The 27,821-nt window shown below is 41.7% G+C and overlaps 1 protein-coding gene across 1 annotated transcript in view; it reads right to left on the bottom strand.

Moving 5' to 3' along the window:
- Nucleotides 1–27,821, bottom strand: part of RPS6KC1 (ribosomal protein S6 kinase C1) — a 238,383-nt gene that overhangs the window by 53,861 nt on the left and 156,701 nt on the right. The window contains exons 11-13 of the mRNA XM_073628393.1: nt 23,368–23,500; nt 1,675–3,195; nt 1,311–1,400 (exon numbers count right to left, since the gene is read on the bottom strand). Of these exons, the coding sequence (XP_073484494.1) occupies nt 1,311–1,400; nt 1,675–3,195; nt 23,368–23,500 (1,744 nt within the window). The remainder of the gene's footprint in view (nt 1–1,310; nt 1,401–1,674; nt 3,196–23,367; nt 23,501–27,821) is intronic.

The raw sequence follows: 27,821 nt of genomic DNA on the forward strand, positions 1-27,821 counted from the left end.
TGTGCTGGGTACCTTCACCTCTCTTACAAAGGTAGAAGGCAGTAAGGTGGATGTTCCAGTATCACCAGTAGATACATTCCTGAATCATCAGATTACAAAAAAGAAGGTGGGGTGGACTGGAGCAATTCAGAGATGCCGGGAAGCTATGCTACCTGTATGTACCTCAAGGTATGTACCCAGTGGTATACCAGTGAGTTGCTTACAAGTTGAATATTAAACATTTGGCAGTGGTTATGTGAACATTTGGAAAAAAAAAAACAACCTTTTTTTCAATGTTTATTGGTGTGGTCACTTATCATGGGCTCTTCCTTCTCCAGCAGTGGGCGAGTCCTGAATGCTGCACAGTAGGAATGAGCTCGGACGTGTTCGGGATCCTAGTCCCAACCCATCTGCCCGATCCCGCCAGGAAGCCGACACTGCACACCGCTAATCACAGGCAGTGAGACATTTTCCGGTCCACGGCTGCACAAATTGTAAACTGCCTGTGATTAGCGGTGTGCAGTGTCGGCTTCCTGGCGGGATCGGGCAGGTGGGATCCTGAACACACCCGAGCCCATCTCTACTGCACAGGACAGTGCTACATAGTGAAATAGATTTCATTCTTTGCAGAATTCTTCTGTGAGCCCTGGTTAGACTGATGATGCACTCCCAGTGTGCATGTGCTTTACACCATTGGTTTCAAAGCAAACGGGTTGAATTACACTGGGCATCAACCCACGAGAGGGCTAATGTTGGCCGATGGAGTACTGAGTCTAAGAGTATTGCAGTGAATGCTACAGTTTATTTAAAAATTAAAAAAGCCCGGACTACTTATTTTTTATATTTCGCGTAAAAGTTCAAATAGGCTTCCTTACAACATGATACACACAAGCATTTTACTTTCCTTTTCTCTTTTGTAACAGACCCTTAAAAAGGTAAATCATGTGGTATAAGGAGGGGCCAAAACAGACTAAAGACAATGCAAATGCACCTAATTCATATATTCACCTTTTTGAATTAATCATTTTAACCATATAGCTAATAAAAAAAAAAAATTAACTCATGGACGCAAGAATATGTATCTGGAAAACTTCTACCCATCCTAATAACAGAATGACATGAAGAGATGCACAAAGAACTATTTACGAGTCGAGAAGGCTTCAATTATTAGCCATATCTGCAATGTGACATGACAGGACAGGAATTAGTGTGAATATCAGGCCATGCATTAACTTGCACGTCCAATAAAAAGTATGTTACACGAGCTGCGGGAGGAAATGAAAGCTGCTAATCTACTTTTCAAGTGAAAGGCATGAGGTGATTGAGCTAACCTGGGGCACAGTACATCCTTTCCATCGCTTCGCTGTCACACGAATCTTCAACCTCCATCCACCTGCTAAAATACGTTAGCTGAATGTGTCCTAAAAACAAAATGACGGGAGAAATCAAAACATGTTTCCCTTCCATTTTCCCTACAAGTGAACTGTAATTACGTTCCTTTCTAGCTAAAAACAGTATCATTAAGAATAATGGCATCATTAAGTAGTAGAAGCTATTACAGTGGGTGAATTTGCAGCACTGATAATGAAGCTGCAGACAGGAAATGAAGATACTAATTACAAGATAAAACGCCTACCCAGTTAATTGGAACCAACATTGGAATAAAAAAGAAATGCATTTGCAAAAGTTCCTGACCTCTATCATTCAATAAGATGTTGTTTGGGTTCAAATCGCAACACACAATTCCTTCTCGGTGGAGAGCGTCGAGGGCTATGACTATCTCTGCGGCCCATCTCCGGATGCAAGACTCGGGAATAATAAAATGAGCTGCCTCCGACAGTTTGGCATCGAGCGCCTGAAAAATTTTGTGTATCTCCTGATCTTCCCTTGACTCCCTCCTCCTGTCGGAAATCTTGTCCATGTCCTCAATTTTAATTTGCAGTTGTAAAAGGTTTTCAGTTAACTTGTTAGAAATCCCAGAAGTAGATGAATGAAGATTAGGAGCGCTGGCCTCTAAAAATTGTTCGTTGGGCAAGTCTAAAAGGGACGAAGAAGTGGCAGAAGAGGATGGTTTAACTGATACATGTTCAAACGGATATAGGCTAAGCGGTAATTCAGAACCTCCTGGATCTGTTGCCAACGCAGATCCTGTACTATTGTCAACACTAACTGGGCATAAAGTTATGTCTTGGGACGGTTCTTTAGAAGAAAGTTCCTTTGCAGACAAATTTTCTTGAGGTTTAATAATTTGATCTAGGCTGTTCTTTATCTGCAATACATCGGGAGTTTCTAGTAGCTTGGAGTCCATGACATCTTTCTCTGAACACAACTTGTTGAAACTTTCCTCTGCGTCTACCACTTGCGTCCCTGGAAGGTTGACAAGAAGATCGGGTCTACCTTCATCAATGCTACTAACATCATCTAGCGCAGCATCTTTAAATGATATAACTGGCACCGAGTCATTAGAGCTCCTACTTATAGTGTCATGAGGTCCTGCACTTGGTTTATCAACATCTACACTTTGAATGTCAGAATCCACATCATCATCTTGGAATGGAGAAAGTGGGTTGAATATTTCAGACTTCAGGCTATAACCTTTATCGACAAAATCTCCCCCAAGCATGTCGCTGGTGCTCTCCTTACTATCTATCCTGAAAAATTCCATTGGACTGTTCCTGGATTTGCTCAGTGCATCGGACAACGAGGTCTGCCCAGCAGTCTCCTGCTCAACATCTTGTAATAATTTAAGCTCATCAAAGGTGAGCTGAGAATCAAACTTGTTTAAAAGTGGCTTTTGTAGTATGTCTAAATCTTTGGCACTGTCCCCATCTCCCAGTTTAATTAACGGATCATCACTCAAGGTTTCAGGTTCCATTTTTTCCTGACCGTATTCTTTGCACAAAGTTAAATAGCTCGTTGTACATTCCTCTTCAGAGCTGGAGGCAGAATCGACCCATTTTAGAGGGCTCTCTCTTCCTTCGTCATCTTGAGTACTGCTGTCATCCTGAGAGCTAAGTGTGAGACTGCTGTGCAGCGGCTGTACCGAAAGTCTGTTCCCACTACCACTTTCCCTCGACTCAATGCTATTGCGTGGACACGGAGCAAGATTTTTCATAAGATCTTCGTTGGAATGGGAACTTTTAGCCAGAGGGACATCAAAGCTTCCTTCTGTGCTCCTGCTTAAAAACTTACTTAGGTAGGACCATAATTTGCCACCTGCAATCAAGAACAAAACACAGAAATTAAACATGATTACTCATATGGAAATAGCTGAGTTTCCACATATGCCTTATTGCTTGCACCGTAATGAAAATGATCATTGCACACATCCACTTAGTACCTCATTTACCACCATGGTTGCTTAATTTTCAAAACATGTTAACCTGAGATTACATTTTTACATTTGAGTGGATATGATCGCCAGACGAAAAAACACAAGGGGTCGAAATGTAATAGAATGCATAACATGAGACAAAAAAGGAAACTACATGAAACATTGTGATGCTGCCTGTAGTAAGAAAGCAAAGGTTAGATTTCAGCATTAAGAACCAATGATAAGCATAGCACTAGGCGTGAATAGGGAATTTATAGGAGCTCTAAAAAAATCATAATACATTTTGCTGAAGAGCTGTAAGTCTAGGTTCACACCTATGCGGCTGCACTTGATGTGTTTTTTAGGCACGTTTTTAAACCCACTTTTTTATGCATTTTTGCATGCAGTTTTAATGCATTTTAAGTTTTTATTTTCCCCTTTAAAGCGCACTGTAAACACTGTATATAGTTGGTTTCTAAGGAGGGGGTGGGGGGAGCAGGCTGCCGCATCCTTAACAAACGATGAGTCATCAGCTGTCAGTGGGCTTCCCCGCTAAAAGCTGAATGTGAAAAAAATTAATAAATTGGCGGCAAAAAAAAAAAGAAATTGCAAAAAAAAAAAAACAGCAAGGGATCCCCCCCCCCCCCCCCCAGGTCCATACCAGGCTCTTCAGGGGTCAAGTATGGATTCGGAGGGTACCCCCCACACCAAAATGTGTAAAAAAAAAAAAAAAAAAAATGGTGTCCCCTCAAAATCCATACCAGACCCTTATCCGAGCATGCCGCCCAGTAGGTCAGGAAAGGGAGGGGACGACCATACCAGGTCGCATGCCCTCATTATGTTGATAAGGAAAAGGGCCTCTTCACGACAACGTCGGGGTCTGTGGGTTGGGGGCTTATCGGAATCTGGAAGACCCCATTAACAAGGGGGCCCCCAGATCCCCCCATGTGAATGGGTATTGGCGAGGAAGAAGAAGACGGCGGCGGCGAGGAAGAAGAAACAGGAGAAGACAACACAAGAAGAAGAAGACGCCACCGGGAGATGACGGCACTGGGAGACGATGGCTCCGGGCTTCTTATTCAATAGAGGACTTGTCAAAAACCGGCTCTTGTAGCTTGTTAACATTTCAGTTTTTTTGGTGGTTGGGTATGGGTACGATGATGACTCCTGGTTGTTAAGGATGCGGCCGGCTTCCCGCCCCACTGCTTAGCAACCAGCTATATACAGTGTTAAAATAAAAGATGCAAAATGCAAAACACATAAAAAAAAAAAATCGCATCACAAACACAATACTTGCCTTTTCTGGTGCAGTTCCATTGAAGTCTATTACCCGTAAATTGCGCAAAAAAAAAACGCATAGCTGTGAACATGTACCACAGGGAACCATGTTAAATGGACTTTAGTGCATTTCTGCAAACTGCAAAACGCACTAAAAAACACATAGGTGTGGACCTAGGGTAAAAGGGAGACAAACTCGTAATGAACATACTGCATGATGCAGATGCCACTCTATTTGTTGCATTCTGAGTTACTAACATCTCTTGACAAAAGGTAGCAGTATGCATGCCATGATTGACAGGTGTGGAGAATTGTGCAGTTATTAAAAAAAAGGAATGCATGTATCTAATAATGTTAACCTTTGGGAATCTCCCTAGCATGTCAAAGGCAAAGTACACCTAAAAGTGGTTTCAGTTCAGAGAAGAAGTCCCCATGTGTGTAAACTTGGCTGATCTTTTTGTGTTACCCCACACAACACTTATGGAACTCCAGCTAAATGCATAGCTGATATACATAAATGTGAACTGTTTTATCTGCTAAGGGACTTGACACTCTTTTGCTCTGCATACACTTATGATGCACAGCCAGCCAAGTGACACCAGTGTTTCCCATTTCAGCAGTAATGCTGTATGGGTCAATTGCATGCCACTTGGAAAATGAGTCCTCATCATTATACAACTGGTTCACTGCACAGTTTGCGGGCGGGTGACACAAGAAGCTGCAAGGCTAAAACAGGAAACAGAAGCATCAACTGCTTAGCTACACATTGTGGCAAATCTGTGAGGCGTTTTGAAAATGCCGGCAGAATTGTGCGTTTCTGCCTGCGTTTTCAGAAACATGCTTAAAACGTGGCAAAATGTGCAATGCACTTGCAGTGCCATTATTTCTTAATGGCTCCCCAAATTCGGATAGCAGTCCCATGTTTTGTGGCACATTTTCCACATGAACAATGCAGCAAAACGTGAAACGCAAAACACGCTTGGCCCAGTGCCAAGAAAGGTAATTGAGCTTCACGTGAACGGGCTTCCCTATGCTGTTGGGTGTCAGTCGCATCGCTTAAGTGTGAATGGTGCCGAATAATCACAAATAGGCTGAACAGCATTAAAAAATAATGACAGGTAAAACAGTATGTTATGTACCCATTTGCTTGCATTTCAGCTATAATGTTATTGGCTCTGCAAATAGTAGACCCTCCAGGTACTGTATTATTGGTGTCTTTCCCAACTAATTGCAATTTACTGAAAAAAGCTTATTTCAGCTTATTTTTAGAATATACAATTGTAAAGTGTTACTAAACCCAGGACCCTGCATTCACTATATCTGGTCTCCCTCTCTCTTTAGTAAATATAAACTGTTAAATACCTTTTCTCATCAGCAGCTAGAGCAGTCTTGTGACTTCTATCAGTGTCCTGGTTAAAACCTGTAGGAGGAGTTTTCATTCTACTATGGCTGTCCTTTGAGACTGCAGGACCCCTGACCCTCTATCTAGACAAGACGGTTGCGCCCTCCTGTGTGTTTTTTGCTGTGTGGTCAGAGGACTTCCCGGTCTGAGAAAGGCAGCACCCTTGAATGGCATTTTAGAAAGAAGTTTGGTAGAAGATTTCCCCTAAGTTTAGCGCTTAAAGTGTTTTTGGACTTGTGTTGTTTACTGAACACCTCCTCCCCTCCTTGTCACCATAACATAGACAAGGATGTGTTCTGTAGTCCACAAAAGTGTACTGCTTAAAGCCTAAGTGCAGTGAAAATTAAAAAAAAACAAACTCTACAAAAATCAGCACAAGAGACATAACCTACAGTAAATAGGACGGATCCCTTGTGCTGATGCCTCTTTTTTAGCTTTCCTTTTTCAGGCTTTTTTCCCATTTTGATGACCCTACCAGCAATACAGTTACAGTCCTAGGGTGACCACAATCACTTAATGTACTGTAACTATGCAGTAACAGCATTGTCAATCCAAAGCGAGAAGTAGGTTAGGAAGACAGAACACGTTCCACTCTCCTCGTCACCATAACATAGGCGAGGATGTGTTCTGTAGTTCACAAAAGTGTACAGTTTAAAGCCAACATGCTGAGTTCTGTAAAGAAAAAAAACCCCCCAAAATCAGCACAAGGGACATAACTTACAGTACGTAGGACATGTCCCTTGTGTTGATACCTCTTTAGTTAGGGGAAATCCTTCATCTCTAATCTCAATCATCTTCCCATAACCTACTCGTAGACTCTTTTTAATTCGTAGAAACTGTAGTCCCGGAGCTCTTGATGAGCGCCTGGGACAACTCCCACAGTTCTGTTGACCTTTATTGTAATTCTTTTGGCACAGCAGGGTCAATAGAACTGTGGGGGCACTGACAGAGGAGGATTTCATATAACAGAACAGGTATTAGCACAAAGAACATATCTACTGACTGTAATTTACATCCCCTGTGATGAGTTTTGTGTTTTTCATTTTGACTGCACTTAGGCTTTAAGACAACATTATACAGGGTCTTGTGAGTTCCCTGGGTTTCTAGCAAGATCAACAGGCATGTTATTTAATTTTACCTAGTGAACAGATGTAACAAAATGCTTTCAATGGTATTTTTAACAGACTAAAAGGGAGCAAAGAGAGGTTCATTGTTTGGGTTTTCATACATACTAATCACATTCCCTGCTATTCAGTTGACCACAAGAGGGAGCATTTACAAATCTATATATAACGCAACCGACAAAACATAGAACAAGCAGCAAAACTATGTCAAAAATTCATTTTCGGCTGCATTCTATAAAAATGATCCAAATGGGCACTTCCTGAAAAGACATTACAGTTTTACCTCTAAACAAGCACAGACATATCATGATTAGCAATTCATTAACAAATTTAGTGTGCAAATCCTATGCTCCACTTAGAATACTACAACAAAGTTGTCACTGCCTTGCTAAACTGATTTCTGCACCCATCACCAAATAAACTTTCATTACATTTACAGAGAGCTTTCTTTTTCTCCACGTGTGATAAACATTCTTGAACTGGCTATAATGCTTAAAAGAAAAAAAAAAAAAAAACATAGATTGCAAAAACACATGCCTCCTTTTTACTCATCAATTAATGTTAAAAGTGCGCACTGTCACTGGATAAGATAACGGGGGGAAAAAATCATCAATGAACTGGAACATCTAACAGTATCTTTAAACTGGCGTTATTTGCATGTGGCCATAATCACAGTTTGGCATTAATTACGCACAAAGCAGGGCTACTTCTGCCAAGCTGCAATCAATTCCAAATACAACACCGGCCAATGCCAGGAATCTTATTGGTGCTATATTTGAATAGATGGATTTTGTAATAGATACAGGACAGAAGAAAAAAAAAAAAAAAAAGCTTTAGCATGACATTTTTTTTTTTGTTTTGTTTGGATCGTCATTATAACATGGAAAACTTTTTTATTTTACTGTAATCTTGTTAACAATGGCACTACATCATTGGCACAGGTAAATGATCATTCCTATTTATGGATCCCTAGGAACCCCAATTATAAATATAGATTTAATCAATGCTGTAAGACTATGGTGAGTTTAATTGGGATTTTTGAAACAGTGTCACTGTGTAACAAACAGCAGTAGTCATTTACAAAGTTTAATTCCTATATAAAGCATCTCACAAAAGTGAGTACACCTCTCACATTTTTGTAAATATTTTATTATATCTTTTCATGTGACAACACCGAAGAAATGACACTTTGCTACAATGTAAAGTAGTGAGTGTACAGCTTGCATAACAGTGTAAATTTGCTATCCTCTCAAAATAACTCAACACACAGCCATTAATGTCTAAACCACTGGCAACAAAAGTGAGTACACCCCTAAATGAAAATGTCCAAAGTGGGCCCAATTAGCCATCTTCCGTCCCCGGTGTCATGTGACTCGTTAGTGTTACAAGGTCTCAGGTGTGAAAGGGAAGCAGGTGTGTTAAATTCGGTGTTATCGCTCTCACTCTTTCATACTGGTCACTGGAAGGTCAACATGGCACCTCATGGCAAATAACTCTCTGAGGATCTGAAAAAAAAGAATTGTTGTTCTACATAAAGATGCCCTAGGCTATAAAAAGATTGCCAAGACCCTGAAACTAAGCTGCAGAACGGTGGCCAAGACCACACAGCGGTTTAAGAAAGGTTCCACTCAGAACAGGCCTCGCCACCCTCGACCAAAGAAGTTGAGTGCACGTGCTCAGCGTCATATCCAGAAGTTGCCTTTGGAAAATAGACGTATGAGTGCTGCCAGCATTGTTGCAGAAGTTTAAGGGGTGGGGGGTCAACATGTCAGTGCTCAGACCATACGCCGCACACTGCATCAGATTGGTTTGCATGGCTGTCGTCTCAGAAGGAAGTCTCTTCTACAGATGATGCACAAGAAAGCCCGCAAACAGTTTGCTAAAGACAAGCAGACAAAGGACATGGATTACTGGAACCATGTCCTGTGGTCTGATGAGACCAAGATAAACTTATTCGGTTCAGATGGTGTCAAGCGTGTGAGGCAGCAACCAGGTGAGGAGTACAAAGTGTGTCTTGCCTTCAGTCAAGCATATTGGTGGGAGTGTCATGGTCTGGGGCTGCATGAGTGCTGCCGGCACTGGGGAGCTACAGTTCATTGAGGGAACCATGAATGGCAACATGTACTGTGACATATTGAAGCAGAGCATGATCCCCTCCCTTCGGAGACTGGGCCGCAGGGCAGTATTCCAACATGATAATGACCCCAAACACACCTCTCAGACGACCACTGCCTTGCTAAAGAAGCTGAGGGTAAAGGTGATGGACTGGCCAAGCATGCCTCCAGACCTAAACCCTATTGAACATCTGTGGGGCATCCTCCCTGCATGACCATTGGTCCCATCGAAGCCTATGTCCAATTAGTCGTTCTGCTTCATTGACAGCAAACCTTGTTTTATATGTATTGATTTAGCTCCAAAAATTAGCGCATAATTAAGTGTAAAACTAGTCGAGCACGTCTTTGTACCTTGAAAACCAGAACTGATACTTCCTGAGCTGGCTGCTGCTACCCATTATCAACTACCATAGGATTGTACCTATTCAGGTTATCTTGTATGTTACTGTATTGGGGCAATCGCCATACTCAGGACTTCTCAGGCCGACCAGTTGTATCCATTGAGCCTGCAAGGACTATGGATAGATGACGGACCACTGAGAATTTTTTAGCCACATTCACCAATGTATATGTTTTTTACAATTGTCTGTCCGTAAACTTGTTATAAATAAAACATTTTGTGATATTGCTTTCAAACATGCCTATAAAATCCATTCTTTCCAAACCTCAAACTGTTTGAACAATTTACAGGACGTGTCATATTATATTTTGCTGTGCTCTCCACAGTGCCACTCTGTGGTGACAACACCAATGACTATTGTCTATGTGGAGATATATAAGAGTGCTGGATAAGTCGAAGCATAATTTCCTGTACATCATGGCTTTGATCATGCCCCAAGACAAAAGCAGTCATTTTAGAGTAGCCGTTGCTACTTCTCTTATTCAATGTGTTCTGTTGCAAGGTATTAGAATGCTCCAAAGTGCTGTAATCCTATCTATGACTTTATATCTGCTGTGTGGTGGTTTACTACTCTCCTCGATTCTTGCTGCATGGTATGTTTTTGTCTATGTTCCTTGAAACCTATAAAACTAATAAAATTAGATTGAACTAAAAGTAGTCAGCATTTTTAGTTCAGTCTGTATTGCTGTTAGAGAGATTTCCGTTCACTTCCTGTCCTGGGGAACTGAAGAGAAGGAATCTTTCCAACAAAGCCTCCCACGATAGTAAAACCTGACAGCAGTTCTAAATTTCCACTCTATCCAACACAAAAAGAAAACGTTTTGAATCTATAAAATCCATCAAAGCTGGAATATACTTATTATTAGATATAAGAAAATGTCAAAACTGGCCATATAGTCTCACTGTACAATCACTTTTAGATAAACACACTCTCGCACATTAATATTTATTATCCAATTGTATCTTCAAAAATAAACTGAATCCTTCTTGACCTTCAGTTGTGACCTAATTGCTTAGTGATTCTTGCTTCTAGTAATGAAGCCAACCCAAAGTCTGACCAACCTCTGCTTCTTCCTGCCTGTTAGTTCAGCACCCAGTGTGCCTTGTCAGTGAACATCTGGAGCTTCATACGGAAGACCTGGGGGCAGCCAAGTACCAGAAAATCTGGCTGCCTTATGGAAACATGGCTGCTATAGATAAGGACCAGTAGAGGCACCAGTCGTTCATAAAGAGGCTTGTTAAGACAGATGTTAAAGCTTTAATGTGGACAATCTGCAATATCATATAGAGAAAGCTAGTTATAAGGCGTCAAAAGAAGTGGCAATATGGCTTTCAGAATTTCAGAGATACTAAAGCATACAGTATCTACAATTTTGTTAAAGCTTTTTCTTTTTCGTCAAGGATATAAGGGTGATATTATTCAGGAGATATTGCCCTCATTATAACGTCAGAAGGTGCACGGCAGTGTCCCGCTCTTAATATTTTTGCCAAAAATGTATAAGGTACTGGAAAAAGACTGAGAGCAGGCTACTGTACTGAGACAGACTCATAAAGCACAAAAGTTGAGATGAATAAAGTGATTAGTTTTGCCACAAAATTACTGCTGTTGAAATTTGCTAAGCAGAAACTCTGAAGTTCTCTCATTGAGCTGCTTAGGCTAAATTTGCTTGGAAAAAATATTTTCTATGTATTTAATTTATGTAGCGCTTGTGGGGTTTTTTTCGTGTTTTTGATCTTTTTTTTAGTGTTCTATTGTGTTACTTTTTTATTTGAATTTCTGTTTCTCTCTGTGAAAAATAATGAAGCTAACGAGAGGCCATTTTCTGGCACAAGAACAGGTCCAGTGTCAACAGTAATTCGAAGCAGCTTCTGTAACCCTTAGGAGCCATTTAAAAACCTTTGTACGCTAATGCCCCGTACACAGGATCGGACTTTCCACCAACAAAACTGTGGATTTTTGTTCGAAGGATGTTGGCTCAAACTTGTCTTGCATACACACGGTCACACAAATGTTGGCCAAAAATTACAAACGTGGGAACGTGGTGACGTACAAGACGTACGACGAGCCCAGAAAAAGGTAGTTCAATAGCCAGTACGGCTCCTCCTGCTTGATTCCGAGCATGCGTGAACTTTTGTGCGTCGGACTTGTGTACACACGATCGGAAATTCCGGCAACAAAGTTTTGTTGGCGGAAAATTTGAGAACCTGCTAGCCAACATTTGTTGGCGGAAAGTCCCATAACAAATGTTCGATGGAGCATACACACGGTCGGACTTTCAGCCAACAAGCTCACATCCAACATTTGTTGTCGGAAAATCCGATCGTGTGTACGGGGCATTAGAATTACCTTCATTTTGACTTTAATACTGACTGAATCTCATATTTTGCCAAAAGGGTGACACTTCAGGGAAATCAACCTATTTTCCCTGAAATTTCTGGGAAAAAAATGTATTTTCAACACTGTACCTGTTGTGCAGGACCTTGCTAAAGTAAAACAGTCCATCCTAGTGAAAACCTAATAAGGAGAAAGTATGAAATATGTAGGGGGTAGTACTTATTCCTTCAGCACTGGGGTCCTTGGTTCAAATCTCAGCCAAGACACTGGAGTTTGCATGTTCTCCCTGTGTGTGTGGGGGTTTTCTCTAGGTACTCCGGTTTCCTGCCATTTTTAAAAGTTGTACTGGCAGGTGAACTGTCTGATGACTAAACACTAATACTTAGTATGTGTGCATGCTGATTCCAAGCCTGTGCAACTGGGAAGGGTTGAGGAAAGACCTGTCGATTGTAGAAGAATTTGTCAGGAAATATTTATGGAAGAGCCTCTTGAATGATTCAAACAATGTGCCCAGAGAGCTGTCTCATAGAATCGTCAGATACAACTGAACGGATATATACAGATACTATACAAACAATGTGTACTGTGTCATTTAAACAGTGCAATCATTTCAGATTTACATGCAAAAATATTCATCATTGCTTTGTAAATTAAAGGGACACATTAAAAGGCAAACCTGAATGCACTGAATTTAAACAGATGTGAAGGAATGAATGAAGGGGGGGGTTAAGGACCTACTTGCTTTTTGCTCTAATTTGCAGCTTGCCACTCATCTTGTGAACCTCGGTGGCCTACTACCCTAATCCCTATGGTTTCCATAATTATTATTTTTTAATGGCTCGGAATGTGAGCAGCCTGTGAAAATACAAGGTACTATGTTCCATGGTTTAAACACTGCCCTCCTCCCCAAGCATACTGTAATTTCCACAATCATATGTCAGGAATCTTTCAAACGTTTGATGTTGCATAGGGCTAAAGGCACATAATTCCAGTGCCAATAAGGTAAGTATTCCTTTTTTACGGCTAAATTAATTTTTTTTTTAGTTAAGAGTCAGGAAAACCTAGAAACCCTGCCTGTTTTTTTTTTTTTTCTCTCTAAGGCCTCACCGTGAAGTCTTCCCTTTACATCCTGCATTGGCAACCAGGAAAAGACTGCAACCACCATCAACTTTATATTGCTGGATTCAGTTTCCACTACAGACAAAATCTGCATGGAGTTTGTACGTATTTTTTTTTCTGTTCTGATGGGGTTTTCTTTTCACGATCCAAAAATATACAGATTTTTCTGCTGTCACTCTTGTATGTTTCTTCTCATTGTAAATCAGCTCCAGTAAACTTCAGGCTATAGGTCTAACGTGTTCTTGTGTCATTACTGCTGCTCCAATTCTACCAAGCAGAGTAGTAGAAGTCTAACAGGGGCTGGCTGACTTTTCACCTTGAGAGTTAGTAACCCCCCTGATCACTGGAGGCACCATGTTTTCTGTAGAGTTTGCTCTGCCTAAAGCTGTGATATAAGTGCCATTCAGCTACTGTATATCCTCCTTCCTTCTGTTTTTATCAATCTTGTGCCAAGCCAGCCCGTTCTCACTAATAGTTTCATGAGAAGAATGAAGGAAATTCCCGCTAGACTTCATTAGAATGCCTTCTATTTAACAAGAGGAGTTTGTGCCTAACATTTTAACACTACACATTAATCCAGCAACATTACAGCTAACAATACAGCCACCGGCGACACATATGGACACAAAGCACAAATAGAGTGCTACATACAGTAAAACGGCTTGTGATGTCCCTTTCTTGTGCTGCGATTCCTCCCCACGTGTGCAGAGCAGGTGGCGAATGAAATGTAATTGTCACACCTGGAATACAATGACTCCGTAAGCATGGCTGCTTATGGGTTAACCCTTTCGGTACTGGGCTGCCATAGTTTTGTAGGAATTGGTTGGTGTATTCGGTATGTGGTATCTTTGTATATACTGTACACAAAGTTTATTCGGGGATTTGGTGCTGGATATATTTGCATTTAAATGTAGCCTTCTCAATTTACATTCAATAATAGGATTTGTGGACTATAAAATACTTTTCCTGTAGTCCATAGAAGGACACAGGAAGTTTTTCACCTTCTAGTTATATTGTATACTGCAGGAGGATTGGGCATTAGCATAAAAAAAAATGTAAAAGGGCAGCCCAGGATAACCCCTTCTATAACCAGAATGCCTCAAAGCAGTACCAAGAGCATAATCATAAACAGGGTGAAACCTTCAATGGACTGTAAGAAAGGGATTTTACAGGGAATACAAAACATCCTATTTTCTCTTTCTCCACCGTTGAGACACACAAATTCAATCACCTTTGGGAGGTCCACTAGCATTCCAACTGATGGGTGGACAACACAGCAAACAAACACTAAACAGACCCAAGAAAAAATAAGAGAACTAAGGATTGCCTTCAGCAGACACCAAATGAGGCTGCAACATCCACCTGGTGGAATTTAGAGAACTCTTGAACAGAAGACCAGTTAGCAGCCTTGCAAATTTGTAAAACAGTTGCTTGATGCTGAAAAGACCAAGAAATACTTATAAATCCAGTACAGTGTGCCCTAACAGGAAAGGGAGGAACACAATTCATAACACTATAAGGCTGGACGGGCCACCTGCTGATTGTGGAACAAGAAGCCACATCACCCTTACGGGGTCCATCTTGGATTACAAAAAAGGAATGAGCAATTCTAAAGGAAGCATACAGCCTTTCACAGCTTGAAATAGATCCAGACAGTGGAAGTAAATTTCCTTCTAGTCAACTGGAGTTGGACAGAGGGATGGGACAACGATGACCATGTTGATGTGAAGGGCAGAAACTACCGAAGGCAAAAAGGAAGTCCCGGGCTCCAAAACCACCTTATCCATATGTGAAATAAAAAAACACTATTGATTGCTTTCAAATGGCATTGGAAAGGATTGGTGGAGACCCTTTGGGACATAAATGGGAGGGACAGAAAGGAGTGCTAGCTTTCCCCTCTTTCTACCACCAGACTAGGGAGCAACACTTTGGCTGATGGTGGGTTTTTGATGCCCTTCGTGTATTTTGGTTATTTGGGTGGTTTTATTTTCTTTCCTTTTTCTCCCTTTTTCTCTCGTCTTCTTTTGGTTTTGTGTTTTTTTTTCTTTCTCTTGCAATTGATTCTTTGGAGATAGGTCTCCTTCATTTCAGTTTACCTATCCAGGCACATCTGTTAGCAGCAGAGTTTACAATTTAACTGTTTTTTTCTGTCCATCAATATACTGTTGCTTTTGTTCTACTTTATTTTTGGTTGACACCACACTTTTGGATCCAGATACATAATCTAATTAATTAGGCACATTTTTTTTTTACAGCTATCATTTTGTGTGACTTTATAGATCAGATGTATCTTTACTATAACTACCTTTTGTCTGTCCCCTCCGGGTCTCCGCGGTCCCATTCCTACAGCTCCCGGGTCAGATGTCCTTGGTGGTTGCCTTTTGGAGATAGTGCCAATTGTACTGAATTTTAGCTGATCTGCAAGTATTGGGTCCCTGTGGTGGCCCTTCAGGTTTGAACAATACCGCATATTACTTATTGTGTTACTTTAAACTGATGTTCTACTTTACAGATATTCAAATATACGCTTCTACTCCTGAGGAAGCGGACTGAGATTTGCGAAATGCATCAAGTTTTTAGGATGCATATTTCAACTTTATCATGTATTGACATTAGGAACAATTTTATTTTGTATGAAATGTAAAATTGGGATTATTATGAATCATCTTGACAATATTTTATTGATTTTTCATGTAATGTAATGAGAACTGTATTTATCAATAAATTTGTACACCATGTATTTAGTGGCTGCATGTGTTGCACATCATTCAAAGTCCCAGGACACACTTATGCTTTTTTACTTTTGTAGGATAAGGCCGCCAGTTCAAAAACTCATTTCACATAGGTGCTGTCTACAAGGAATACCACATTGTGGGTGAAAGCAGAGGAAGGAATGTCTCTAATGGATTTAAATGGCAGTTTCTGAAGCGAGGAACCAGGATTCAGATCACAGAGCTACAAACAGGTGAAGCTACATAGGAAATTCCCTGTACAAAAGTCTTAATCAAGGAGAAATCTTGCTCTTGATACTGCTAAGAGCCAAACACTGGTCTAGACCAGGCTGCTGGAAGAAAAGGATTCATCCCACCAAGAAAATCCTAGTGTGCAAAGACTCATGCCAAATGCCCTCCACATCTTTATAGTGTTTAGCATTGTAGGAATCAAAAATTCCCAAGATGCTCCATCTCTGAAATCCTGGGCTTCTACAGCCATGTCGTTAAAGCTATCAACTGTGAAGCAGGATGATAAATTGGTCCTTGAGACAAATGATCTTGACAATCTGGTAAAGCCCGCCAGATCAGCATTCCATATCCTGTTGATCCAGTCTGGAACAATTAGGGTCACTGGAATGCCCTCCACCTAAATAGGAAGCAAAGAAGTAGTTTCAGGGGAGGAAAGGGCATAGATCAGGGTGTGCTGATCCCATTGTGCCACCACAGTGCATCCACTACTTCCACCAGGAGATTCCTGTACCTGGAGACAAACCTTTACAATTTGTTGCTGAAGCCGTAGGTCAGAAAGTCCACATCTGGTGCCCCCTAAATGCAACATAGGTCCTGGAAAACTTACAGCTGTAGGTGATGTTGCATTTGTAGAGGTCTGAACTGAAACCCGGGCAAATAGCACTTTCTCTAAGGAGGCTATCATCGGGTTTCAGGATCCTATAGTAAACCAGAGAGTTGAACGATTCCTCTACTGTAGAATTTTAATATCACATTGGCGAGTCTTAAAATTACCCTTCTGAATGTGAAAGACACACTCTGGCCTGTGTGCAGAAATAGACCCTGATACTCCAAACAATGAGTGGCTTCCAGTACCAAATTCTAAAGGTTCAAGACCCATCTGAATAGCTATACTGTCTGAACACTTAAAACCACTTTGTCTGACAAGGCCTATTCCAACAATTCTCTTAACAGGAGGTTGTTTAGAAATGGGAATGCCACAACAGTGCAGTAGAACTAATACTGTAGCAAGCACCTCGGTGAAGACTTAAGGTGCAGGCGAGAACTGACGGCAGGGCAATGAACCGGTAATGTTGGGGTCCCACAAGGCAGAGCAAATGCTAATGCCCTGAAAACTCAGGGATATGTGGGTACAAGACTTTGATGTTCACAGATGCCAAAAAAGCCTCCCTGGTGAAGGGAGGCAATGACATACCTAGTAGATTCCAGCTGGAATTTCTGAGCTTGAATGAAGGCATTCTGAGCTTTGAAATCCAAGATGAGGCAGATGTCCCTTTTGGTTTGGGAACAGTGAATAAGTTGGAGTAAAATCCTTTGAAACATTCCTGCCACAGGAACTAGCGAAATGACAGCTTGGTCTAAAAGACCTGAGAGGACATGATGGAGATTTTCAGATCTGTGCAATGACACAGGAAGGTTGCAGGTGAGAAGCTGAGGAGGGGGGCATGGAATGACACTCCAATTTGTAGACCTGGGATACCACCCCCTGCACCCAAGCATCTGAGATGCAAGCTGTCGAAGTACCTGCAAAAAATAACAAACATCCATGCACTCTGGAAAGTGGGGGCATACCTTCATGTCGAGGAAGGCTGGTATGAGGATTTGGCAGACTTTGAGGCCCAACCTCTGTGAGTGGATGGGGAATCAAGCTTCACAGGTTCCGATGTGGTGGGAAGATTGGTGCTATTGCTATCAGTAGCATTCTTGATAATGGTATCAATACTATATCCAAAGAGACATCACTCGAAGGCTATGCAGATTAGACACTTCTTGAACAAGGTCCAACACTTCAATCAAAGTGTCCTAAGCATGTGTATTGACAGGAGACCTATGCGAGAGCCGGGAAGCCTCCAGCAGATTGTCACAGCTGAGAGTGAAAGCTATAGCCATTTGTGCCACATGTTCTATAATCAGTGGATCAACCGCAGCAGTGTTAAAATCTCTTAAGGAATTTGACCAGCCACCCATAGTTTGGCACAGTAAAGTAACAGCCAAGATGAGGTGAAAAGCAGGGCCTGTCACAGAGTACAGCATTTTAAAGAGGGCTTCCAACTGCTTTGGTTGGGTCTTTAAAGAGTGCATCCTCCACTGATATAGTAGTCGCTTTTTTAAGACGGGACACCGCTGGATCTACAGAAGAGGTGAACCACTTTTTCCCCAAATAGGTACAAGGCTAAAAAAGACTCAAGACTGAAAAAGAACTAGACACAACAGGTTTCAGAGTGGTGTGCATGGCACTGATAATAAATAGTCTCTTAATTTGGATGTAATGGCAGTGGACTGTAATAGTGGTACCACATGGGCAATCTTATCAGTCAAAGATTGGAGTGACTCAGAATCAGAGTCTCAGTGGCTAACGGCTCAGAAGCTGGCAAGGCAGTGGGTAAATAAGATACATACCTGTGGGAGAAAATGTGGGAGTGTACTTGTAGCCTTTGTGGTCAGAGACAGCAAATAACAGGGGATTTGGCCATAAAATCTTGCATGACTGTATAAAAATCTTAGCCTAAAGAGCAGAGGAACCAGCCACACCTGACAAAGTTAAAGAGGATTTTGATGATGGAATAGGCTCTAAGAGCAGTAGAATTCCAGACTACTGACATCAGGACCAACAGTTGACACACTGTAACCAGCCCCAAAGGCTTTGGGGCTGCTTGGGTTGACTTGGGTACTATCAGTCTGCCCATAGAAGGATCGAACCTCGGCCAGTCCCTGTTGAACCGGTTGGGATTCAAATGATCTATGGCCGGCTTAGGAGGCAAAGCTTTAGGTACACAAGAACCCCAGACAGCTGGTAGCTAGTAGGGGTTGGTCTGCCTGCATTTATCAAAGTCAGGAATTAACTGCAGATTGAAGTTCAATGTGGCTCTCCCTAAGCAGGGGCAAAAGAAGGGAATCGCACGTCAGGAAAGAGAGTGAAGAACAGATTACATCAGTGCTAACCCCTTCTGCAGCAACAACGGTGAGGAAAAAAATTTTTTTAGGTGCCCTGTGATGTAATTGAGGTAGCTCTCTGTAGTTGGCCGATCTGGCTTATGCACAAAGTGAGTCTTCAAAGACAGGGAAAACACTGGCAAAGCCAGCAGGTCTGGACCTGGAAATCACTCTGCAGCTAACTCTTATAGGAAAGGAGTCTGAAAATTGCCCTACGTGAAACCCAGTGTCTGAAGTTCACTTCCAGCCTATCCTAGCAGGGTCCAGACAGGACACTCCAAAGGCCAGGTGAGGACAACCACACCAGACAGCTGGAAGAAAACCTGTAAAAAAGTAAGAAAAAAAGGTGCTAGCAACACAGGACAGCTGAAGAGAAGACATCCATTCTCCTAATAAAAAACTGAGGCATGCTGGTAAAATGAAGGGGGTTATCTTCCTGTGTCGCTCAATGGAGAAGAAAGAAATATGTTTATTAATATTCAATGCAGCCAACTGGCAAGAACAGGGCTAAAAGAAAAAAAAACAAAAACGAAGTTTGGTGTGGTAGTTTCACGGCCAAAAAAATAATAAAATTGTCCCACATATGCCCTGCCCCGAACCGTAAATGACTCGGCTAACCCAAGCACTTGTTCCTCCTCTCACTTGAGTAATTAAAAGTAACCTAAACATTTTTTTTTAATTGTGTTAAAGTCTAAATTTACCTTTCGTAACATGTTACATCATATTTAGGGTGTAACATGTTACTATGCAGTACCCACCTTTGCCCCCCTTACCCCACCCATGACAGGTGGGTAATCTTCTCCCCTGCAGCCACTGTCACATTTGACACTGCAAGTTCTCTCTGCCATTGCGGCAGATGGATAAGAGCAGAGGATCCCAGGACCTGCACATCAGAACGAGACCTGCTATGTGTAGACAAGTGGCAGTCTCAGCCTGAACCCTCACTGGGCCATGCCAACGTGTTTCACTTCGCCCACTGGAACTTACTCATGGGGATGGGCCCATCCCCATGAGTAAGCTCCAGTAGGTGGAGTGAAATGCACATTTTTTTATCTCCAAAAACATGTGCATGTATTTTGCTTTAAAAGGTGAACTTAGTCTTTAATTATTTCTAACATCTCACTAATGCAGATACTTAATTCTTTGGCTAAGCAAAATGTAAAGATTTAAAGTGAAAGTCCACCCCAACACTAAAATCTCTAAATCTACAGGCATCCACGATCTAAGACTGTCTAGCCCTGTAAAGAATAAATTGCTATACATACCTTTTCTGAAGCTGCTCAGGTCCTGTCTCCAATGGCGGAAGCTTTGCAGAGGAGACAGCCGACAACAGATAGGAAGTGACGTCATCCAGAGTTACTATGGAGCTTCCATTGCTGGCTGCCTCTTCTTCACCCGCCTCCACAGCACCACCGCCACTGACAGCTCAGCGTGGGATCGGAGTGGCTTCAAAAAAGGTATGTATAGCGATTTCTTCTTTACAGGGCTGGATAGGTTAGTCTTAGATTGTGGATGCAAGTAGATTTAGAGATTTTATTGTTAGGGTGGACTTCTACTTTTTTTTTTGTTGTTGAAAAGTTTTGTTTATTGCTTTTTAACATAACAAGTAAACAAAAGACCCAATGGGCCACACATGCAAAGAACTATTTACATTTCTTCAGCATTGACTCTCTCCTCCTCCTTCCAGACCCTCACTCAGTGACAGGATCAGAATAATGATAATAAGGCCACCTTTCCCTAATGACAATCAATAATACATTTCAATATGTCAAGTAAGTACATACATGTTGAATCCCACAGCAGGTGCATTCCATTATGTGCCACTCAATCCGCCACCGTAGTTTCACTATTCATCCAACTGCCCCACACTTTATCAAATTTCTGTGGTATGCCCCTACTAATGTAGCCTTGTAGAAAGGTGCAGCTCTATTTACTACCCCCTTCCATGCTGATACAGATAGAGGATTAGGCTTTCTCCATGATAACACTATCGTTTTCCTAGCGTAATAGATTAGGATCGTCAGGTGGACTTCTACTTTAACCTCCCTGGCGGTATGATTATTTCGGATTTTAGGTGCTGAAAGCGGTACAATTATTTTGCATGGAAATTTGGCGTTTTATATTGTAGGTCTGTAATTCTTAACAATAACACACTTAAATCTGTCCAAACAAGAGTCTAGTAGATATCCCGGGTATGATAAAGTTTGAAACACAAAAACATAAATTATAATATAATAAAAATAAATAAATAAATAAAAAAATAAAAATAAATAGTAATAAAATTAATTTCCTCACGATTCACTATCGCTCAATTCTGCAAGTGTTCTAATTTACTATCGGTGTTTTCTAGCTGGTCTAAAGCAACTTTTGACGTAAAGGGACACTTTTTGGTTGCTATGGACAATCTCCAGTTTCCAGGCAGAAAGAACAGTATATGCAATATAAAACTGCATGCAGGGCATGGGCCAAAGCACTGGGGACAAAGGGGATGTGAAATCATTTCATACAGTACTGTAATCTGTAAGATTACAGTACTGTATGTGTTATGATTTTACATTTTTTTTTAATTTGCCGCCAGGCTCCGCCCCCCGTGCGTCGCACCGCTCGCAGGGAACGGAGCCTGGCAAGAAGAGGCTTCGGAGGAGGACAGAGCCCGCAGACACTGCGGGGGACATCGCAGGATCCCGGGGACAAGGTAAGTAAGGAGGCACCAGGATCCTGCGATGTAATCCCGAGTGTGGCTCGGGGTTACCACTAATGATTCTGAATTTTAACCCCGAGCCACACTCGGGAAAACCGCCAGGGAGGCTACACCCAATCACTACAATAGTAAATTCTCACGAAATTTTTTATCATGTTAATGTAACTTCAAAATTTGTTTTCAGGGCACTTTCCTTCAATTAAAACCTGGGGAATATGCCATGAAGGTCTTTGATTAGGCACGTCCTGGTATTGCATGACAGCTGTCTTCCAACTGAGTTCTTGCAATGTCACCCAGTCACATGCCCCCAATAGACACTTTAAATGGCCATGCCAACACAAAATACAAGTGTGAAAAAACTGTGAAAATAGTATACCATGTGGTTGATTTACTAAAACTGGAGAGTGCAAAATCTAGTGCAGCTGTGCATGATAGCCAATCAGCTTCTAACTTCAGCTTGTTCAATTAAGCTTTGACAAAAAAAAAAAAAAAAAACTTGAAGCTGATTGGTTTCTATATAGAGCTGCACTAGATTTTGCACGCTCCAGTTTTAGCAAATCAAACCCATTGCCCTTTAAAGATTACATGGAGTGTACTAATTAAATGGCTAAAGTGGAAAACCAGAGCTTATTAAAATCTGGGAGTCATTCAGGTATACCATGCTTGAAAAAAAAATGGAGATGAGATTTTATTTAAAAGAAAGGTTCACCTTAGAATGAAAACTCCTTGGCCTGCCCTCCCCAGCCTGTAACCTATTCTAAGCGAATCCCTTGTTCAATACTGCCCACCCCTGCACAGTAACTTTGTAGACTTCAATGGGCCAGTATCATTGAAGTAAGGGCCCATTCAAGTCTATGGGAAGTCATTACATGAGCAGCATCAACACGATTACTGCATTGTGGCTGCAAGAAACCCAGGAGGCCTTTGAATAGCAGTAAGTAGGCATCTAGGTGGTGTTTTTTTATTTTTTATTTTTTTATAGCTAATAGGTAAAGGGAAGGGGGTTTGAGGAGTGAGGGCAAAGTGGAAATTAAAGTGTCTTGCAGTACATAGAAAGTGTAATCATTTATGACATGTGTTTAATTTTTTACATGCTTGCTGTTCCATGTTTTTATTGTTTACCCAGCATTCAGTTAGAAAACCCCAAACAACTGCGGCTGTGATAAAGAATAGGCCACTGACTGTAGTGTTCCCAATCTCTTTGAGTTCTGTAAGTTGTGCTCTGCTCCAGGCTTCCTCCACACTAAAACCAGATGCAGACAAAACTCCTCAAACCATCTCTGTCCATTACACCTCCTAAATCAAAAGAAAAGGGAAGCCGCACATCGACCACATGAGTTTGAGGGAGGGACCCAGACGCATGGTGAGGACACTGGAATAGTAACATGTGTATGCAGAGGGAGAGGGAGAGGGAGAGAGAGAGAGAGGGAGAGGGAGAGGGAGAGGGAGAGAGAGAGAGAGATTGAAGAACAGTAAAGAACAGCCACTGCACTTAGCAGGAAGTACAACCTATACATGTGATCATAAATATATTCCCTTTCATCACCTCAGTGATCTTATTATGAATCCTATTATGTCAGTTATTATATTTATTATGCTGGAACACACATTATAATAAGCAAGAAGAGGAGAGCTTGAGAAGACCCCGGATTACTTGGTCAATAGATGTACAGTATTTCCAGGAGTCTTTGATACAGCCACTGACCTTCGGCATGCTGCAGCACTAGATACACAGATTCCTCGGAGATGATGTACTTGCGCAGGCAGACCATGTTGGGCACGCAGCGGGGAATAATGGTCTTTCTGCTCCCAGACTCCTCGCTGCTTTTCCTCAGACCCTGACAGAGAACAGAAAGGTCAGTTGTACCCTGAGCTTCCTTTGGATCCTGCTGTGCTTTCTGTTTATCAACCAAAATAAACTATCTGAGCTACTGTGGGCATTAGAAAAACCGCTCATCTGCTCCTCCATGTCCTTCAATCCCCAGAGGCTCGGCTGATGGCATCTGGCAGGTATCCAGAGAACAGAAGATGGCACAAAGCTACCATTAAAATCAATTACACGGGTCAACGTTTCTATTAGAATCTCACTCTCAAACTAAGTTATCAGAGTGACACTTTGTGTACTCTGCTGGTGACCTCTCTCTGTGTGTTTTTATTTTCTGTGCACACACTGGAAGACAGATCCTAGCTTTAAAAGGCTTGACGAACCAATGATCTGATTCTTTCGTTTAGACATACCAACCTTGCTGTGCTTTGTAACACAAACGTTCAATGGACCTGATAGGAAAGGAAAACCTTATTCATAAACTACAGCAACCAATCAGATGTCAGCTGTCATTTTGTCTGGTGGAGGTTAGGAAATATACAACCTCTACAAAATTTATTTAAAGCAAACCTGTCACCACAGCTGAGATGTTGAAATAGACTCATATCTGATTATTAGTCATTGTTAAGCCGATCATAGATGGTACGGATCTCGGCTGGTTCAGCAGTGATTTGAACCATGTATGGGAAGGCTAGTTGTACCCAAGTTGATCGATCAACTTGAATACAACCAGCCTATTGGATCTTAGATGCGATTATCGCTAGTGGCTGTTACAGACGCTAGCAATAATCACTGTGTTCTCCTGGCAAGAATGGCTTCCCTGCCAGGAGAACACAATGGCTCCGGGGCAGGGATCCCCCCCTCGTTAACACAGTCAGTGTTAATGGGGGGGGGGGGGGGCGATCCCTGCCACGGGCCTGTGGTTGCAGGAAAGAAAATTGGCTGGCTTTACAAGGACAATCACTGCAGGGTGCATCAGGAGCCCCTAAAACCGAGGCAGCCTGTATTGTGCCAATTTTGACACCCTCAATGTATTCCATTACGCATTTTAGGTCCTCAATTACCTACTGAGACCTCAAACTAACTGGAGGAAAGTTCAAAACTAATCTTAGAAAGTAATACTTTACTGAAAGGGTAGTTGATGCTTGGAATAAACTTCCAGCAGAGGTAGTGAGTCAGACAACAGTAAGTGGTTTCAAACATACTTGGGGCAATCATAGATCTATACTTAGATAAAAAAGTTAACAGGCAGATTTAATAGACCACTCAGTCTTTTTTCTGCTGTCACTTTTCTGTTTCTATGTTTTCATTGCATTATCAGAGGAGTGTTTCTCAATATTAATTTTAATGGGGCCTAAGTAGAAACCAGAAGGTGGTCCTCAGCTTTAGGAACACTCTGCAGCAAAAGATTTTCTAGCTACCAAAGCTGACCATACACTATCCGAATATCAGACAGTTTATCCACTGTTTGAGTATTCAGACATCCGCCGTCTGCAGCTGTCAGAATACAATAGCCCAGTAGGGGGTTTCTCCCATGCGCACTGGATGGTGGAATATGTTGCAAGTTCAATTAAAAAAAAAAAAAAAAAAAAAAAAAAAAGCAGTAGTTTATGGCCAACTTTATACTGGTTTGGCAGTGCACAAACTTTAACTTGTCACTTAGGGCCTGTGTGAATGTGCTTTGATATACGCTGACAAATACAGCATGCTTTTAACATTAGCTGGAGACTCTAAGGTTGTTCAGAATTCATCAACAGAAAGAGGAGACAAGGGAGTCCCCAGAAAGCAAAAAAGGGGAATGGTCAACTACGGCTTATGGTACAAAAATGCAAAAAGGCTTTATTAAGGGTAGGGGGGGCACATACTGTTGCGGGCTGTTGGGTCGAGGCAAATTATCGGTGAGAGACCTTCAATGGTTGCTAAACGAGCCCAAAACCTCAATGACATGCTGGTGCAATCTGAGTTTGTACGGCCCTCAAATAGAAGTTGGCTCACTGATATGCCTCGGGTCAACGGCATGTTTCCGTGTGGCCACTGTGGCACATGTAAGTATGTGGACCGCTCAAAAACCTTTAGAAATTCGGATGGTAGTCAACAATTTGAGATTCGGTCTTTCATTAACTGTGCCACAACTAGAATACTCTATGTTCTCGAATGCCCATGTCATAAATTGTATGTAGGCAAAACTAAGAGACAGCTGCGTGTTAGATTCGGGGAACACCTGAAGAGTATCAGGCTAAAGGAAGAAACTTCAGTGGCTCAACACTTTTTGGATTTTCATCAGGGCAAAACCACAGGTCTGAGGGTAAAGGGCTTTTATGCCCTTTCTCTGACAGACCGTAGGGGTGACTTTGACAGGGTACTCCTACGCAAAGAGAAAAAATGGATATTCAGGCTTGGTACTCTTCAACCTAATGGCTTGAACCACGAACTAAGCCTGAGTGTCTTTCTTGAACCATAAACATTAGGTTTGAAGTGTTTTATAAAGGCTCCCCGGCTGATCTCTTGTTTTGGTTGTTTTTGATAGAATTTATTTCTGACCATGAGGGCCATTCCACCTTATGAGGAAATTTATTACAATGTCTATTGCGCTCTTTACTTGATGCCTGGTGATATGTGAGATTGTATTTCTTTCTCCCCCCTTGCAAATAAGTACTTTTTTGTTTGAGCAACTGATTGGCACCTTTTTTCCACTGCATTACCTGATGTGACCACAAGATGGCAGAAAATAGCTATTTGGCATGGTTTGATCTGATTGGACAGTGTTCCCTATTTAAATCAACCCTAATTCAATGCCAAATTGTTCTGAAGAAGTACGCGGAGGCGTACGAAACGTCAACGCAGCCCCTGCAGGGCTTGTCAGCAGGCCTTCAACATGCTTCCTTTTCCAGCAATGTAAAAGGGTTTCCCTGTGATTTGCATACAGCACCATACTTCACAAGCTAATTCCGCATCAGCAATTGAATGCAAAGTTCCTGGTTCCTGGTCTCTTCCTAACCATGTGACCGGTCATGTGATTACACAGTCTGCAGTGTCTACTATTGAGGAGAATGGTGTGCTGTGACTACACACTGAATGTTGCTCTGAACTGACTGTGAGCCGCTCCATGCCAAACAGCAAGACAGCAGAGTCTGAGGACATCCCCAGTACTTGAAAGAGGTGAGAGCCCAATGGGCAGTTTCTCTTTCCCTCCTTACCTGCTTATCAATAGTCTTTGCATCTGTTTGCCATTCACCCTCCTGCATGGATTGACACACTTGAAACTGATGAACTGTGAAAATATCATCCTGGTCTAGATTGGAAAAGAGACTAAGCCCTTTCTTTGGAGTGGTTTGTCCTTTGCTCCTTTTATGCTACATTGAGGAAATAGTGTTTGTGCACTGGACATACCTAGTAACAGGAACGCTGGTCTTTCCATTTCTAAAACAACTGGTGTAAACACACATTTAGTGCACTGAGGCTGGAAGCTGCTTGTGGAGGATTTCCTTCTAACAGAGGTTTTTTTAAAAAACCCCACCTAATTCAGCTATGTAAGGTCCTGTCTATGTGGATATATGTGGGTTTTTTTTTTTTTCTCAGTACTGCTCAATCTGATGCACAGTTAATACTAGACCACATAAGACTTGATATCCCATCAGTAGCTTATTCCATGTAATGTTTGGTGCAATACTTTTTTCTTTGGATTCAAATGGACACTGCATGCGTTTTTGGCCTGCAGGCACGCTCTGCAGTTTTATTCATCAATGTTGCAGCATGGTTTTTAATTTTGGTTTAGTGTAGTGAGACGGACTGTGTTATTTAGATACATTGTTTATCTTACATATATTTGGAATTTTTTGTATATGTAAATACCCCCACCCCCCCCCTACCCTTAATAAAGCCTTTTTGCATTTTTGTACCATAAGCCGTAGTTGACCATTCCCCTTTTTTGCTTTCTGGGGACTCCCTTGTCTCCTCTTTCTGTTGTTGATATAGTGCCATTGCTTTTAGGGCAGGTATCCCGTCACATATTGACGAATCGGCTGGTACTCTATTTGCTGTTTGCTACTTTGGTGAGTGTGGATTCAAGGACCTTTTACCCCCCATTTTTTGTTCAGAATTCATTACCGGTGAATTTGAGCTGCTTTTGACCTCCTTTAAGCTTCTTTTGCATTCCCATAAACTTGTATGGGGGGATGAACTGTTCTGAAGAGAACAGCAGCTTGTCAACACAAGCCCTTATAGTAAAAGGTCTGCTTTAAGAAGTTTATTCTGACAAAATCTTTACATAAATAGAAGCCAGCACCTCCCAATTGAGAATCTCTTACCATCATTCATGGGGCTGCTCCAACTGC

Source organism: Aquarana catesbeiana, linkage group LG04, assembly GCF_042186555.1.
Source record: "Aquarana catesbeiana isolate 2022-GZ linkage group LG04, ASM4218655v1, whole genome shotgun sequence".
Lineage (NCBI taxonomy): Eukaryota > Metazoa > Chordata > Amphibia > Anura > Ranidae > Aquarana > Aquarana catesbeiana.